Here is an 18,338-nt window from a genome sequence, read left to right on the forward strand (position 1 = left end):
GCCCATACAGTCTCTATCACAACCAGTCAACGCTGCCACTATAGCACAAAAGCAGCCATAGACAATACATAAATAAATGTGTGGAACTATGTTCCAATAAAACCTTACTTACAAAAACAGGCAGTGGGTTGGATTAGGTTCATAGGCCATAGTCTGCAGACCCCTGCCCTAGGCCTTTAGACTACTAGTCTAGTGTACTTTTCCATTACTTTATGGTTACCACCTATTTTCAGGATAGAGTTTCAGAATAAAACTTAGTAGCATTAACTGTCTCAGAAAAGATAAATCAGGAATAATTTGCAGAAGAACTATGAATACAGTAAGATAGTACATAAATATTAGTACTATTGTTTTTTCCTCTTTTACAGCTTCTATTATAAAACTCTCTCTTAATCCTTCCTTTATTTCTTTCTCTTCTAATAAAGCTTTGGGCCTAGAAGTGAACACTTTTCTATTTCTCCAAAAGTACTCAAAGCAAATATGTTTGCAGAATCATTCCAAAGAAAGTAGTGGACATTCCATGAGACACCAGAATGAACAAACTTACATTATCTCATCTTTTAAAATGGTAAGCAATGCGAAACTTCTGAATCTAACTTGCATGAGCATGTTTTGGGGAGAGTGGAGGGAATAGCGTTAAGCTACTACTCTATTCTCAATCTCAAAGAACAGAGTGATGATCAGTTTTCTAACTATATAATCTAAATGCTATGGTATGCTACAGTGGTAAAGACACTGGACTTGGAATTGGAAGACCTAACATGGAATTCTTTCTCTGGCACTTACTATCTTTGTGATCTCGTAACCTACATATAAGGAGTTGCTGTGAAAATTAAGACCAATAACTATTTTAAAATACCAAGCCTCAGAAGCATTGATTATTGCTGCATTTCAAATTATAAACTTCTTTTTTTTTTTTTTTTTTTTTTTTTTGAGACAGAGTCTCACTTTGTGGCCCAGGCTGGAGTGCAGTGGCCGGATCTCAGCTCACTGCAAGCTCTGCCTCCTGGGTTTATGCCATTCTCCTGCCTCGGCGTCCCGAGTAGCTGGGACTACAGGCGCCCACCACCTCGCCCGGCTAGTTTTTTGTATTTTTTAGTAGAGACAGGGTTTCACTGTGTTAGCCAGGATGGTCTCGATCTCCTGACCTCGTGATCTGCCCATCTCGGCCTCCCAAAGTGCTGGGATTACAGGCTTGAGCCACCGCGCCCAGCCTATAAACTTCTTAATGAAGTTCTCTTCTACCTTTTTTTTTTTTTTTGAGACAGAATCTCCTCTGTCGCCAGGCTGGAGTGCAGCAGCACGATCTCGGCTCACTGCAACCTCCACCTCCCGGGTTCAAGCAATTCTCCTGCCTCAGCCTCCTGAGTAGCTGGGACTACAGGCATGCACCACCACGCCCAGCTAATTTTTTTGTATTTTTAGTAGAGACTAGGTTTCACCATGTTGGCCAGGATGGTCTTGATCTCTTGATCTTGTGATCCACCAGCCTTGGCCTCCCAAAGTGCTGGGATTACAGGCGTGAGCCACCACGCCCAGCCTCTTCGACATTTTTAATAAGCTACCATATGATACAATATTCCATAACAGTACAATATCATTTATAAAGCATCCAAAATATTTATTGCTAAAGTATAAAGCACTTCTTTGTCAAGGAGCTAAAAGTTCTTAAAACATGTTCTCTCATTTCAGCCCATAATATTCCTTTGAAATTAAAACAAACCAGAATTTATTGAGTGACATGTGTTAGGCAGTTTATATATACCAACTCATTTAATCTTCACAACAACCTTGAGAAGAAACAAGCTCAGTTCCTTGCCCAAGGAACCCAGTTCCTAAGTAGCAGCAGATCTTGGGTTACACCCCAGGTTACACTGAGTATAATCTGTCATTATTTTTTTCATTATTTAATACTGTCTCTTCCGTTTTTTGACTTGGGGTCCACAAAAAGTCAAGTGCCTCATATAAGGTCAAAGAATAATTACTTTCAGTAAAGGCAAACGTTTAGATAACAGTACATTATTCCACTAGATTAAATCATCTCCAAATAACATACTATTTTAAAGATAATTCCTGCTTAACCTACTTTTGGTTTCAAAAATATACTGGTAAATAGAGTAAAACCAGTCTACTTACCACTAGTTAAATAAATTAGGGTATTCCCAAGTTAAGCTTTAGTTGTCCAAAGAAACAAATGTAGAATTTTGAATAGAGAGATAAATAAACCAAAGAACAAATTTCCTCAAACTCCAATGGTATATTAATAAACATAAGAACATTTCTAAACCTCCTAGCAGGTTTCATGCCTGGAAGCCCTTCCAGAAAGCAGATTTCTTCTTCAATAATTTTTTTCCCATGAAATTTACAGAAATTATCCCAGAGAAAAATTGGCGACTCTAGTGCTTTTGAAGAATTAAATCAGTAAATTAGAAGTTTTTAAATCCTGACATTAAATATAACATATAAAGTAAGGGAATAAAAGTATATAAAATATTTTGTAAATCTATGACCCTCATCCCCGTTTGTTTAAACCAGTATGGTCCTTAAGAGTAGGACCCTTTTTTTTCCCTTGCTAAAATAAAATAAACTTCAGTTCCACCCTCTGTTGCTTACCTGTTGCACAGTATGCTGAGAGCTCCATGTGGACTACAGTCACATGGCTGACAGAGCCCAGAAGTGTAATTTGGGTAAAAGCCCTCTTTGCAGGTTTCACAGTGAAGCCCCTGATAACCTGGCCGACACTCACACTGCCCTGTGGTCTGGCTGCAGTGATTCACATCCAGGCTTCCAACCACAGAGCAGTTACATACATACTCTGCAAAGGAAAGAAGGAAAGAGACATTACCAACCAAGATTTAAGGCCCTCTTAATAAAATGAACTCTGTTTTATTTTTCTTAATAAATTTTCATGACAACTTTGTAAGGACAGATAAAATTAACTCTAGTTCAAATTTACTTTCTATCCTGTTTAGTTTATTCAAATCAGGAAACATATAGGGTATATAAATTATGGTGGGTTTTGTGTGTGTGTGTGTGTGTGTGTGTGTGTGTGTGTGTGTGTGTATTATGTTTTTCTGAATTAGAAGCCACCAAAGGCAGGCTTATCTACACGGCACTAAGGGCACATGTTGGAAATGACATGTTAAATAATAAATAATCCCATTGTATAGCAGCAAAAGCCTAAGGCTCAGATGATTAACTTTGGTAACCTTATTCAAGGTCATATTAGATTGTGCCATAGCTAAAATCATAAGTTAATATGTTCTGCCCAGGAAGAAATTAATGAAGAATAGAAACTTTAAAGTAAGGAAATGATGAACAATAAAACCAGAAGAGACAGTTTACAGGTTCATCCTGATCTGGGAGTTAAAACCAATCCCAATTTGAATGTCTTTCCCAAATTAAAATATTTGGAAAATAAACATTTCTTTTAAGTATATTTCAAACGGTTCTTTGTTATTTGCTTGTTTGTTTCACTTTTTTCACTTTTCAAAAGAAATATTTTAATTTTTAATTTTTGTGAGTACACAGGAGTATAAAGTGTGTATATTTATGGGGTACCTGAGATATTCTGACAGGCATGCAGTGTGTAATAATCACATCAGGGTAAATGGGGTATCCATCACCTTAAGCATTTATCCTTGTGTTACAAACAATCCAATTCTACTCCTTTAGTTATTTTAACATGTACAATCAAATTACTGTCCATAAATTACTAAATTATTGACCACAGTCACTCTGTTGTGTTATCAAATACTAGGTCTTATTCATTCTTTCTATTTTTTTTTGTACCCATTAACCATCCCCACTTCCTTCCCACCGTATCCCTTTCAGACGGTTCTTTGGATAAAAATATTGAGAAGCCCTTAGTTTTAGACTTCTAGTGCAAAGACTCATTTAAAGGTCAGTTAGGATTTGTTTTTTGCTACTGCCTCTATTCATTTTATCAAAAGGAAAGTGTTTTCAACATAGCTTGACACAGTATTAACTGAGGACTTTGTATTGACATATATATCCTAGGAATAGGTCCTATTCCAAAATAGCCATGATCCTACCCTTAAAGGTCCTGAGAAATCTATGGTACAAATTACAGTTCTAAATAGGTAAGGTAATATATAAAATGGCACTGTACCGATACAGTTTAGCTTGGAAAAAATAATCTTTGATATTATTTTTGATTACTTCAAAAAGCTACTAGACAACTACAAATCCAGAGTCTCAAATAAAGAGTTATAAAGGGGTTTGCTTCTCATTCTAGAAAAGGAAATTAAGCTTCAAAATTCTTTATGTAATCACAAGCAGCTTATTTATCCACACAAGTAAAAACAAAAGATTCCTCAAAGAAATTTCCACTTGGCCAACTCTATACCTCCCACACTTCTGCAGTTCCTAAACTTTGGTGTCATTTTTTCCCTGCTCTTCACAGCTCTTCTAGTTTGTAAAGATAACAAATAACGAATAAATAGGCCAGGCACAGTGGCTCATGCGTGTAATCCTAGCACTGTGAGAGGCCGAGGTGGGCAGATCACTTGAGCTCAGGAGTTTGAGACCAGCCTGGGCAACATGGTGAAATTCCATCTCTACAAAAAAAAAAAAAAAAGTATAAAAATTAGCCGAGCATCCTGGCGTGCGCCTGTAGTCCTGGCTACTCAGGAGGCTGAGGTGGGAGGATCGCTTGAGCCTGGAAGGCTGAGGTTACAGTGAACCAAGATCTCGCCACTGCACCCCCACCTGGGTGACAGAGTAAGACCTGTCTCAAAAAAAAAATTAAAGTAAATAAATAAATATTGGCAACTTATTTGTTTATTTTATGTGTATTTCAAACTTGAGTGGTGCACAAAACCCAAAGGAAAATTCAGATTTCTTCAGCCTCAAGCTTAGGAAAGGAATGAGCTTCCCATTACTTCCCATTTCTTATTTTCACTAGGCTACATAAACATGACATTTCTTTGACAGAGTTACATGTTTTCACATGATATTTACTTTCTGTGTAGGTGTGTTGTGGTTTTTGTAAATAACAAAGCCACGTTCAGTGGTCTGTAAACCTGCCAATGACAACTTCATGACAGGACCTTCACTCCACCAGAAACAACCAGAACACTTAAAATAACATTTTTCTTCTGAAATCGGGCAGAAATTCAACTTACATTCAACTCCTCCTGCTGGATCTATTTTATTACAAGTTAAAGTAATTAAAGTATGTTAATGTCAGTAGAACTAGCTCAAGAAAAAATGAAAATACTAAGAAAATTTTTTCTATAATAAAGACTATGAATTTTATTTCATTATTTCCTTACTAATGTATTTCCATCTGAAAACTGAGTCAATGTTCCCAATGAGTAAGATTAGCAGTATTTTCTAAAGAATCCAATTGAATTTAAGAACTCAGATATAAACACTCAACATTTTTTCCAGTTAAGTTCTAATGGATAAACTTTCAATACTAACCAAGTTCACTGGTTATTTATTATTTCTATAGTCAGTCTAATATCTTCATTATTCCCTGAACATACTCTGGTTAGTCCTGTCTCTGAACCTTTGCTTATTCTGTGCATCTTAGAGTGCTCTTTTTCACATAGTCAAACTTATTCCCTATTTTAAGAATCAGCTGAAACTCACTTCTCCATAAACTCTAACTGTACTGCCCCTATTATAAATCCGTAACAACACCTACTACCTAAACCTCTCAAATGACAATAATTTGAAGAGGCAGTAAAGCAAAGAGTTACGAGCACAGATTGTAGAGGTAGATGGCTAAGATTAAATCCTGCTCTCACTAACTTTATACCCTTAGGCAAGTTAATTAAGCTCTGTGTGCCTTCATTTTTTTCTCCTGTAAACAGGGCATAATAGTAGCTATACCACCCAGTGCCAATACTTAAGCTGGAAGTGGTCTGGAGTATTGCAATAATTAATACAACAGCTGGAAAAAAAGTAGAAAGTGTTATCAGATAAAATAATAAATGCAATTCGGATGTTAGATTCATAGGCTATAGCTTCGTTATACCCTGAGGATAAGATCTAAAAGCCTGACAATGGGTTTAGTACCACAGCAGCTTTGAATAATGTCTGGGAAACAGAATTAGTTTCCTATTACGCAGAAATCCATGTTATGGCTCATCTAGGTAGAGAATAAGATGATATTCTACTTATACTAGGCTCCACTCATTAACAATATGCGTGCCTTAAAATACACAGTGGTAAAAACAAGGATTCAGGATGCGGCTTCAGAGAAGATGAAAAATGAGCATTTATTTATTATACATCCTTGGTACTAATCAATTTAACAGTAGCAGCGTGAATGGCAAATGTTTCAGCAAGAGAGACCACCCCAGGGATAAGAAGGGGGCTGACACATCAAGACAAAAAGGCACTATCATGTTAATACTTCTCCCCAAAATAACAAAAGGAAAGGAAGAGAATACAAAGTAAACCAAGTGCCAGGGAGCATGGGCATCTTTTCTGTTTGTAACTCAGAATTTAAGGCCCGTCCCAGTGACTGACCTTAAATGAAATGACGCAAGTTAAATGAATAGTATAAGCAACAGTAATAAATGTAAAACACTCCGGGTATTCATTAAATTGTGCCAGGATAATTTGTTAGCTTGTAAGTAAAGTAAAATCTCAGACCCTTCACAGGTCTAGACATTTGTGCGGAACCAGACAGGAGTTAATGCAGAAATAATGCAGTCCCCTTAGTAAAAATGTGGCAATATGAAAAAGAAGGAAGTTTCAATTGATAGAAGCAATGAGAAGGACCAAAGACAAGAGGAAGTGCTGACTTTTTAATGAGTTAGAATCTTAGACATCAGAACAGCACAAAGGAGTCTGCAACATGATTAATGGAAAGTCACCAGTGTGGATGTTAATGGGAATGAAACAATATGAAGAGGACACCAAAAGCTGATTACAGACAAGTATGAATAAAATGCCGAACAGCTCATTCAATTGCCTAAAAGTAAATACGGAATAAACTCTGTCATATGAGTAGCAGGCTTCCTTTCAGCCCTTTAATTCTTTGGAAAACTCTATAGAGAAATGATTAGAGAAGGGTAATGTAAATGTTCTCAGAGAGAGCAAAATCTTGGCAACATTTTTTCCTTTTGTTGTCTGGCTTCTGAAGAACAATAAAATATAGTGATTTTCACCCTGAAGAAGAATAAGAAACTAAACTCTTTGCCAAACTGCTTTAAGTATTTGAAAATAGACACATAAAGTCCCAGAGAAAATCAAATTCTGCACTTTTTCAAACATTCGAAAAGCCAAGAGTTGAAGTTTTTTAGCCCTAAAAAAATGAGAGTATTTTGTTTACAAATCCCATAAGTTCCCTTGCCACCTACCTCCACCTGCCCTGCCCTTTGTGCACAAACATTTGCCCTGGTAAAAGATTATCTACTTGAACATACTGAAGACCTTTTCTAGGCCTTTCATAAACCTCGTAGGCTCTCTCTTCACCCAACTTTTAACCATCTCACAGAGAATATTTGGTGTGTTCTGGTATTCAGTTTGTTTGCATTTATGATGGGAGTTTTTGAAAAATACTAATTGTGATTGTATGTCCTAATGAATGTGTCCTCTCTGTGTCTCTTTCTGAAGTCATTTCTAAGTGCTAGAATTAACTGTAATGCTCAAGCAGTTTGGTACAATTGTGTATTAAACCTTTGCAGATAAAAATCCATGAAAACAGTAAATGAAAAATTTGCATAACAAAATGTAAAAACTATGTCCTCAGTCATGATGGAAATCTCCTAAACAAATAAATGTTACCCTGACAACAATACTGTTGGTAAACTAAAATGATTACAAAATTATTGCATTTAAGCATAGATACTAGAAGACTACTGGTGGCTATAACTAATACAGAGCACTCACAGGAATCTGGTTCAGGAAGACAGCCTGAAATTCAATTTACAGCCTTTTGCAAAACTGCATAAACACCTTTGCAAAACTCAATTTCTGACTCCTTTTCATTCATTGAACAACAATTTCACCCCTTTTATTGTTAGCTGACATGTAATAATACCTATTTATGCAATACAAAGTGATATTTCAATACATGCATACAATGTATAATGATCAGACTAAATAGCATATCCATTACCTCAAACATTGATCATTTCATTGTACTATGAACATTCAAAATTCTCTCTTCTAGCTTTTTGAAAATATAGAGTAAATTACAGTTAACTATATTTATTTACCCTATTGTGCTACAGAACACCAGTACTCATTTAGTACTATACAGCTATAATTTTGTATCCATTAACCAATCTCTTCCCATCCTTCCTTCTTACCTACCCTTCATGGCTTCTAATACCTCCAATTCTACTCTTTTTTTTTTTTTTTTTTTTTTTTGAGATGGAGCCTCACTCTGCAGCCTAGGCTAGAGTGTGGTGGTGCAATCTCAGCTCACTGCAACCTCTGCCTCCCGAGTTCAAGCAATTCTCCTGCCTCACCTTCTGAGTAGCTGGGATTACAGGCGCACACCACCACACTCGGCTAATTTTTGTATTTTTAGTAGAGATGGGGTTTCACCATGTTGGTCAAGCTGGTCTTGAACTCCTGACCTCGTGATCTGCCCGCCTCAGACTCCCAAAGTGCTGGGATTACAGGCATGAGCCACCGCGCCCGGCTCCAATTCTACTCTTTACTTTCATGAGCTCGATTTTTTTTTAATCTCCCACATATGAGTAAGAACATGCAGTATTTAACTTTCTGTGCCTTATTTTACTTAACATAATAACCTCCAGCTTCATCCATGTTTCCATAAATAGCAGGATTTCATTCTTTTTCATGGCTGTATAGGACCAATATTCTAAAGCATTTCCCCTGTGTTTTCTTCTAGTAGTTTTATAGTTTCCGATCTTACTTTTTAGTCTTTAATCTATTTTGAGTTAATTTTTGTATAAGATGAAAGATGGGAGGTCTAGTTTTATTCTTCTGCATATAGATATCCAGTTTCCCCAGCATGATTTATTGAAGAATATATCCTTTCCCCCAATGTATGTTCTGGGCACCTTTATTGAAAATCAGTTGGCTGTAAATACATGGATTTATTTCTGGATTCTCTGTTCTGTTCCACTGACTTATGTGTCTGTTTTCATACCTATGCCATGTTGTTTTGGTTACCATAGTTTTGTAGTATATTTTGAAGTCAGGTAGTGTGATGCCTCCAGCTTTGTTCTTTTTGTTCAGGATTGCTTTGTCTTCTGTGATTCCATATGAATTTCAGGGTGTTTTTTTTTAAATTTCTGTGAAGAATATCACTGATATTTTGATAGGGATTGCATTAAATCTATAAATTGCTTTAGGTAGTACACTCTTGCTTTTTAATATCTTCAAATACTGTCATCTATTAAGAATACAAAAAACCTGTATTAAGCTATTCCTAAACTTACAATATTTATCAGAGCACTGGCCATTCAAGTTCTGAGTCCCAAATATATATCATCGTTTTAGACAGTTGGAACTACAGTCTGACTTGCAAAAGTAGATGGAAATAGTTCTATTCTCAGCACACACAATGCAAACATTATAGGAACATCCACTCAATGGAAGTCAAAAAGCAAAACTGTACTTTGAAAGGCAATGAGTATCCATCTATTTGAATAGCTAAAGTACACAAACAAAAAAAAATCGACAATACTAATTCCTGGCAAGCATGCAGGACTTTCAAAAATTACTGGTGTAAGTACAAAATAGTAGAGACACTTTGGAAAACAGTTTGACAGTTTCTTATAAAGTTAAATATACCTTTACTACATGACCCAGCAATTCCACTCCTAGGTATGTATCTGAGGGAAATGAAAAGTTATAGTCACACAAAAACTTGTACAGAAATATTTATAAGTGATATTAATAATCACAAAAACCTGGAAATCAACCAAATGTCCTTCAACTAGTGAATGGATACAGTATGGTACATTCTCATAATGGAATGCCATTCAACAATAAAAAGGAATAAACCACTGACATCCAAGAACATGGATGAATCTTAAATGCATTATGCTAAATGAAAGGAGCCAGGGGCAGAGAATAGATCAGGGATTTGCCAAGAGGTGGGGGCAGAAGGGAAGGGCTGACTACAAAGGAGCCATACAGGGGAATTTTGAGGGGGTAATAAAATCATTTTGCATCTTGATTATGCACGTATCAAAACTAATAGAACTATTGCACATCAAATGAGTAAATTTCATTGGATATAAATTTTAAAATATGCAAAAAAATTTTTTTAAGCAATGAAGTTTTACTAGATTCAATTTTTAAAATGTTGCTGGAAGGATGCCTTGGTGTCCCACAAGCAACTATTTCAACTGAACTGTGGCACCAGCGTCCACAGGGGATCTAACTAATGATTGAGGCTTTCTCAAAGTGACTGTTACATTTAAGATAGCAGGAAGTTATTAATGCTCCAGCTGATTATTGCATAAGGAGTTGCGGAACATTTTAGTATTTAAAATGTTATTTCACTAAAAGGAGTACAATCTTTTCTTTTCCCTTTGGCTCCAACTTAAGTCTTAGGCTGCAACTGTTCCCATGTACAATGAGAGACAAGAGGAAAAAAATGAAAGATAAAGATGTATAGGATTACCATCCTTTTTTCATATGCAATTGTTTGTTTCCTTTTGAGATTCATCATTAAAAACCCTACTCTGTTTAAACAAAGACTAGGAAAATGCATGTAAATATAACTTTCAATCTATCTAATCTATTCAACAAAGAATGTCACCCATTTTCACAAGCCTAGGATTGGATCCACAAAAATTACGTCATTCCTGATTTTCGAATTGAAAAGAAAAGGAAAAATATTGTCAAAATCAAGAGTAGAAATACACAACTCAAACCTCTGCATGTACATCAAATGATTCTTTTAAAAAATCCAACAAACTGACCGGGTGCGGTGGCTCACATCTGTAATCCCAGCACTTTGGGAGGCCAAGGTGGGCAGATCACTGAAGGTCAGGAGTTCAAGCCCAGCCTGGCCAACATGGCAAAACCCCATCTCTACTAAAATATAAAAATTAGTCAGGCATGGTGGCATGTGCCTGTTATCCCACCTACTCCGGAGGCTGAGGCAGGAGAATCGCTTGAACCCGGGAGGCGGAGGTTGGCAGTGAGATGAGATCGTGCCACTGCACTTCAGCCTGGATTATAGAGTGAAACCTTGTCTCAAAACAAACAAACAAACAAACAAAACCAACAAAACTATATTATCTTGACTACAGGCCTGATTTCCTAAGTATATGGTGTATTTCAAAATGTACTTTTTATTAGGACCATAGTTTATGTTTTAGGTTTGAAGAAAAGGAATCTCAGAAAAGCCTCATTCTAGGGAAAAGGAATTATCAACACAAGAATTTTTGTTTTGAGAGTCTTACTCTAGAGTAACATTAATACTCAAATTACATTTGACTATTGCCAAGGTATTGCCACAAATCTTTGAAAACTTGGGAAACTTAATATTAAAGCTGATGAATTTCTTTAGTTAAACTAGACTTTGTAGATATGTGTAGTATTAAAGTCACTACTTTTAAAGAAAAGTTTTAAGCTTTGTTTGAAAATAAAAATGTATCAATTAAAATTCCCAGTCATAATTTACTAGAGCAAAACATTTCTTCAACTTCATGGTAGACATATGAAATAAATGGGGCAACATAATCCAGGTTTTGTAGAAAATTTTCTGTCTCACATTTAAAAATCATGTTGTTAGTGCTTGTCCCTGGCTCACTGCCAGTTTTCCACAATTCAGAGATAATTCATCTAATTAATGAGACAAGATGACAAGTTCTGGAAAAGGTTGTAAAGGCTAGTTTTTACTTCTAATAACAATGATGATATTACCAGCTATTAAGCATATCCTACACATATATCAGATATCACACTAGAAACTGGACACAAATGGCCTCCTTTAGTGTTCACCATAATCCTGTGATGCAGGTACCTTAAGCGAGGAATCTGAGTCTCAGATAGATGAAATAAATCACAGAACTAATCAGTACAGAAGAAGAGACTAAAGCCCAAAATGAGTAACTCCAAAGTCCATGTCTTTTCACTCTGAGAAGCCAAACAATCAGACAGACCCAGAACACCTTAAAATCAAACTTTGCTGCTAATTAACCAGCTCTAGGACAGTTAGTGAATCTAACTGCTCTGAGATTCAGTGTCTCAATGTACAAACTGTGGCTAATTCTTTTCATCTATCATGAAAAACAATTAAAGGTCAAATTATATATGGCCACATATATTGTTTTTAGTTTATAAAAACTTTCGTTTAATTGAGCCACTGGTGTATCTAATAATCTGAATAAGTAAATCAGAAGGCAATTTCCTTTGAAAATTCTGAATGTCTATACTATGTTTTAAGGGAAAATCATAGGTTTTAAATTGCTCAGTGGTGGCAAATTTTCTCATATCTCTGCATTTCTCATAATGGTTTAGCACAGTAGTGATCAATAAATAGCTATAAATGCCAGTTCAAATCAGATTCCATTTTATAAAATAAAATTAGAGCTGGTCAATTTAAAAGACAAAGGTCTTCAAGATTCAATGAAAACCCACAAAATCCAGCTACAAACACATTACAAAAGACATAAAACAGAATTATACATTAAGGTTTAAAGTAACTGAAAGGAAAAAGATGAAGCAGGTAAATATTAACTAAAAGAAAACTAGTATTCCATCCTGGCTAACATGGTGAAACTCCGTCTCTACTAAAAAATACAAAAAACTAGCCGGGCGAGGTGGCGGGCGTCTGTAGTCCCAGCTACTCGGGAGGCTGAGGCAGGAGAATGGCATAAACCCAGGAGGCGGAGCTTGCAGTGAGCTGAGACCCGGCCACTGCACTCCAGGCTGGGCGACAGAGCGAGACTCCGTCTCAAAAAAAAAAAAAAGAAAACTAGTATAGATAGCTGTATTAATTAATGTAAGACAAAATAGATGTTTAAGCAAAAAAAAAAAAAAAAAAAAAGCAATATAAGGGGACAAGAGGTCTGGTCACTATATAAAAAAATGTACAATTCATTAAAAATATGTAGTTCTAAATTAGATGTGTATCTAATACCATAGTCTCAAAATACATGAGGCAAAATGACAGCAAATATATTTAATATGGTTATTTGAGGATGAAGTGAGATAAAAATGTGACAGTACCAGAATAGGATATTTACTGTTTTATCTCCCCAGATGTCCCACTTTTCTTGAAATGTAGAAAATACTCTCAGAAATATATATCAGAAACAAGATATGACAATAAATGCTCTAAAATAAGGGATTGGGGAAGATTAGGAATTAGAGTTGGTTAAACTACAGCATTCTACAATGTTCTGGCAGAAGGGACTTTCTTTTAATCCAGAATTAGAATAATTCAACAAATTTCCTGAAGTCATAAAAAAGGTAGAAGAAAGAGAGAAGTCTAGTCTAGACTATAGAAAAATATTTACTATACAGGGTCATGTACTCAAATACTTTCCTCATTAGCATTCTAAACACCCTTATTCTCCAAAAGTTCTTTTATTTTTTGAGACGGAATCTCTGTCACCCAGGCTAGAGTGCCACGGCACACTCTCAGCTCACTGCAACCTCTGCCTCCCGGATTCAAGCGATTCTCCTGTCTCAGCCTCCCGAGTAGCTGGGACTACAGGCAAACGCCACCATGCCCGGCTAATTTTGTGTTTTTATGTAGAGAAGGGGTTTCACCAGGTTGGTCAGGCTGGTCTCAAACTCCTGACCTCAAATAATCTGCCCACCTCAGCCTCCCAAAGTGCTGGGATTACAGGCATAAGCTACCGTGCCCGGCCTCTAAAAGTTTTTCATACCTTCCACTATGTATCCTCTACCATGTTCCTAGAGCACTGTTAGAGACAGTTACAATATAAAGACCTGGCCTGTTAAAGGTTTTACTTTCACTAAGTCCCTAGAACTGCTTCTAAATCCTTAGATTTATCTTATTGTTTCCACATATCCATTGCCAGCATTGGCTATTCCCAGCTTCTCTTTAAGTCTTCCATCCCACTATACAACCAGCAAATGGGTGCAACTTCATGGAAACTGAGACCTTCTTTTTCTCTCTTCCTCCTTTTTCCCACCAACCTAACCTTCTCTCCAGTTTCAGGCTAGACAGCTCCTTCCAAGACCAAACAATCCCTCCAACTGCACTCTTTATCACATCCTCTCCCAAAGCTCTTTCCAGGACTCTCCTCTGCCCACTCCCATTGTCCCCCTCCTTCAGCCTTTTCAAGCTTTCACTTTTTACAGAATTCGCCTTCAAATATGCATTGGGTCTCTCACGATTCTCTGTTCAGTCTCCTGTTCCATTTAACTAGCATTTATTTTCTAAATAAAATTTCTCAGACAAAAATACAGACTGCCTCCTTTTCTTCACCACATGTTTTCTTCTTAATGCTCTGCAATCTTTTCGAAACTCTACTAAAAATGCTCTCTCAAAAGTTACTAACCCAAAACAAAACAATAGCCTTCTTAGGCCATATTCTGCTTAACCATTTTGCAGCATTTGACATACTGATACCCCTTCCATTTTGAAACTCTTTCTTTGGTCTCCATGTCATTGGATAAATCCATGAGCACTTATTGAGGATTTTACTATGATCAAGTCCTCTCCTTATGCTTCCACTTCCACATGGCAGACAGATCATTATGGTTCCCAATGAATCCATGGAGAGAGACAAGTCTCAGCTACTCCAGTCATCCCCATCAAGGCCCCAAACATATGGGTGAGGCCATTTTAGATCCTCCAGCTGTAGCCAATCTACCAGTACAGCCAGGGTAAGCCCAAGAGAGACCAGGAGAAGAATCATCAGAATGAGAAATAAATCAATGTTATTGCTTTCAGACACTAATATCAAGAATGATATTACTACGGGGAATATTATGCACAACTCTATACATATAAATTCAACAACTTTGATGAAATGGACCAATCTCTTGGAAACCAAGCTATCAAAACCTAATTCAGATTACCTAAATGGTCCTATACCTATTAAAGAAATAGAATTTATAGTTTAAAACCTTCCAAAAGAGAAATTTCCAGGCCCAAATGGCATCACTGGAGAATACTACTAAGCATTTTAATAAGAAGTAGCATCAATTCTATAAGACGTCTTCCAGATAATAGAAGAGGTAGGAATCCTTTCCAATTAATTCTATATGGACAGCATTATTTTGATACCAAAACCAGATAAAAATATTACAAGAAAACTACAGAACAATAGTCCTTGTGAACATCTTGGATCAAAAACCTCTCAACAAAATAACCAGTAATATATAAAAAACAGACTGAACCCTGCAATATATAAAAAGATTAAATGAGATTTATTCCAGAAATACTGGTTCAACACTTGAAAATTAATCAGTGCAATCCATCCTGTTAGCAGGCTAAAGAAAAATGCCATCTCATCTCAACTGATGCAAAAAAAGATTAAAAAAAATTAACATCCATTCATGGGAGAAGTGCCCAGAAAACTACAAATAGAAGGAAACTTTCTCAGCCTAATAAAGGGTATCTATGGAGAAACAATATTTAACATTATACTTCATAGTGAGAGACTAATTACTTTCACCCAAGATCAGGAACACGGCAAGAATGTCCCCTCTTGCCACTCCTGTTCAAAATCATATTAGAAGTCCTAGACAGTGGAATAAAGCAAGGAAAAGAAAGAAATGGTCTTCAGATCAAAAAAAGAAACAAAACTGGGCCGGGGTAGTAGCTCAACATGTATAAAATCCCAGTACTTTGGGAGGCCAAAGTGGGAGGATTACATGAACCCAGGAGTTCAAGACCAGTCTAGGCAACATAGTGAGACCCCATCTCTACAGAAAAATAAATAAACAAATAAATAAAAGTCAGGAATGGTGGCCAGGAATGCCTGTGTAGTCTCAGCTATTCCTGGGGCTGAGATGGAAGGATCACTTGAGCCCACGAGGTCGAGGCAGTAGTGAGCCACGATCATACCACTCTATGCCAGCCTGTATAACAGAATGAGACCCTGTCTCAATAAATACATAAATAAATAAAAACTGTCTCTATTCACAGATAACATGCAAGTTTATGTAGAAAAAAAGTTTAATCTATTACAAAAATTCCTAGAACTAATAAATGACATTAATAAGCTTGCAAGGGCTTGGCCTGGTGGCTCACGCCTGTAATCCCAGCACTTTGGGAGGCCAAGGCGGGCAGATCACCTAAGGTCAGGAGTTTGAGACCAGCCTGACCAACATGGAGAAACCCTATCTCTACTAAAAATACAAAATTAGTCAGGCATGGTGGTGCATGCCTGTAATCCCAGCTACTCGGGAGACTGAGGCAGGAGAATCGCTTGAACCCAGGAGGCAGATGTTGCGGTGAATCGAGATCGCACCATTGCACTCCAGCCTGGGCAAGAAGAGTGAAACTCCGTCTCAAAAAAATAAAAAATAAGGTTGCAAGACACAAAATTAACAAACAAAAATCAACTGTATTTCTATGTGTTATGAATGAACAGATGGAATTTTTAAAATTTTAATACCACTTGACTAGCTCCAAAAATATGAAATACTTACATACAAAATTAACGCGTATGACCTTTATGCTAAAAACTATGAAACATGATAAAAGAAACAAAAAGACCTAAAAATATGGAAAGACATAATGTAAACAATTAGATCTATAGATTTAATAAATCCCAACCAAAATCCCAGAAGGATTTTTTTGTAGATATTAACAAATTGATTCTAAAATATATATGAAAATGCAAAGAAACCTCAATAGCCAAATAACAAAGCTGGAGGACTCACAATAATTGATTTCAAGACTTACTATAAAGCTATAGTAATCAAGACATGGTGTTATTGGTAAAAAGAAAAAAGAAAAAAACCGACACAAAGGCCAATGGAATAGAGAGCCCAGAAGTAAACCCTCAGAAATATCTAACTAATTTAATTTTTGACAAGATGAAAAGGCAATTCAATGGAGAAAGGATGCTTTTTTTTTTTTCAAATAAATGGTGTTGGTACAGTTGGACATCCATAAACAAAAGATTAAAACTCGACATTAACTCACACCTTATATAAAAATTAACTCAACATGGATCATAGCCCTAAATGTAAAATGTAAAACTATAACACTTCTAGAAGAAAACACAGGAGAAAATATGATTGACCTTGCATTAGGCAAATAGCTTACAAATAAAATACCAAAAGTAAAATCCATAAAAGAAAAATGTATAAGTTGGACTTTACTAAAATGAAATACTTTGTTCTTCAAAAGACTGCTAACAAAATTAAAACACAGCCATAGACTGGGAGAAAATACTTACAAATCACATTTCTGTCAAAGCACTTGCATCAAGAATATATGAAGAACTCTCAAAACTCAACAATAAGGAAATAATGCAATTTAAAAATGGAGAAAAGATCTAGAGACTTTACCAAAGAAGATATATGTACAACAAATAAGCACTTGAAAAGGTACCCACTATCTTTCATTAGGAAAATACAAATTAAAACCAGAATGACATACTACTACACATCTAAAAAAATGGCAAATTTCAAAAAACTGTCAATACCAAATACCACAATGCTGAGGAAGTAGAACTCCAGTACATTGTTGATGGGAATGCTTGAAAAATAATTTGACAGTTTCTATTTTTCTTCTCTCTCTCTTTTTTTTTTAAGAGACAGGTTCTCAATTTGTCACCTAGGCTGGAGTGCAGTGGCATGGCCATAGCTCACTGTAACCTCAAACACCTGAGCTCAAGAGACCCTCCTGCCTCAGCCTCCAAAGAAGCTAGGGTTACAAGCACACACCATCATGCTTGGCTAATTTTTAAATTTTGTGCAGAGACAGGTGTGTTGCTATGTTGGCCAGGCTGGTCTCAAACTCCTGGCCTCAAGTGATCCTCCCTCCTCAGCCTCTCAAAGTGCTAGGATTACAGGTGTGACCACCACACCGGCCAGCAGTTTCTTTTCTTTTCTTTCCTTTTTTTTTTTTTTTTTGAGATGGAGTCTTGCTCTGTCACCCAGGCTGGAGTGCAGTGGTGCGATCTCGGCTCACTGCCAGCTCCACCTCCCAGGTTCACGCCATTCTCCTGCCTCAGCCTCCTGAGAAGCCGGGACTACAGGCGTCCACCACCAAGCCCGGCTAATTTTTATAAAGTTAAATATATACCTACCATATGATCCAATAACTCTGCTCCCAGGTATCTACCCAAGAGAAATGAAAACTGAGTTCACACATACATGTAACTGAATGTTTATAGCAGCTTTATTCATAATCACCAAATATTGGAAATAACCCAAATGTCCTTCAACTGGTGAATGGCTAAACCAACTGTGGTCCTTTTTAT

At 36.5% G+C, this 18,338-nt stretch overlaps 1 protein-coding gene across 1 annotated transcript in view; it reads right to left on the reverse strand.

The window, feature by feature from the left end:
- Window positions 1-18,338, reverse strand: part of MEGF9 (multiple EGF like domains 9) — a 116,335-nt gene that overhangs the window by 57,991 nt on the left and 40,006 nt on the right. The window contains exon 2 of the mRNA XM_007968237.3: window positions 2,614-2,815. Coding sequence (XP_007966428.1) covers window positions 2,614-2,815 — 202 coding nt within the window. The remainder of the gene's footprint in view (window positions 1-2,613; window positions 2,816-18,338) is intronic.

The sequence above is a fragment of the Chlorocebus sabaeus genome, chromosome 12, assembly GCF_047675955.1.
Source record: "Chlorocebus sabaeus isolate Y175 chromosome 12, mChlSab1.0.hap1, whole genome shotgun sequence".
NCBI classification, from domain to species: domain Eukaryota; kingdom Metazoa; phylum Chordata; class Mammalia; order Primates; family Cercopithecidae; genus Chlorocebus; species Chlorocebus sabaeus.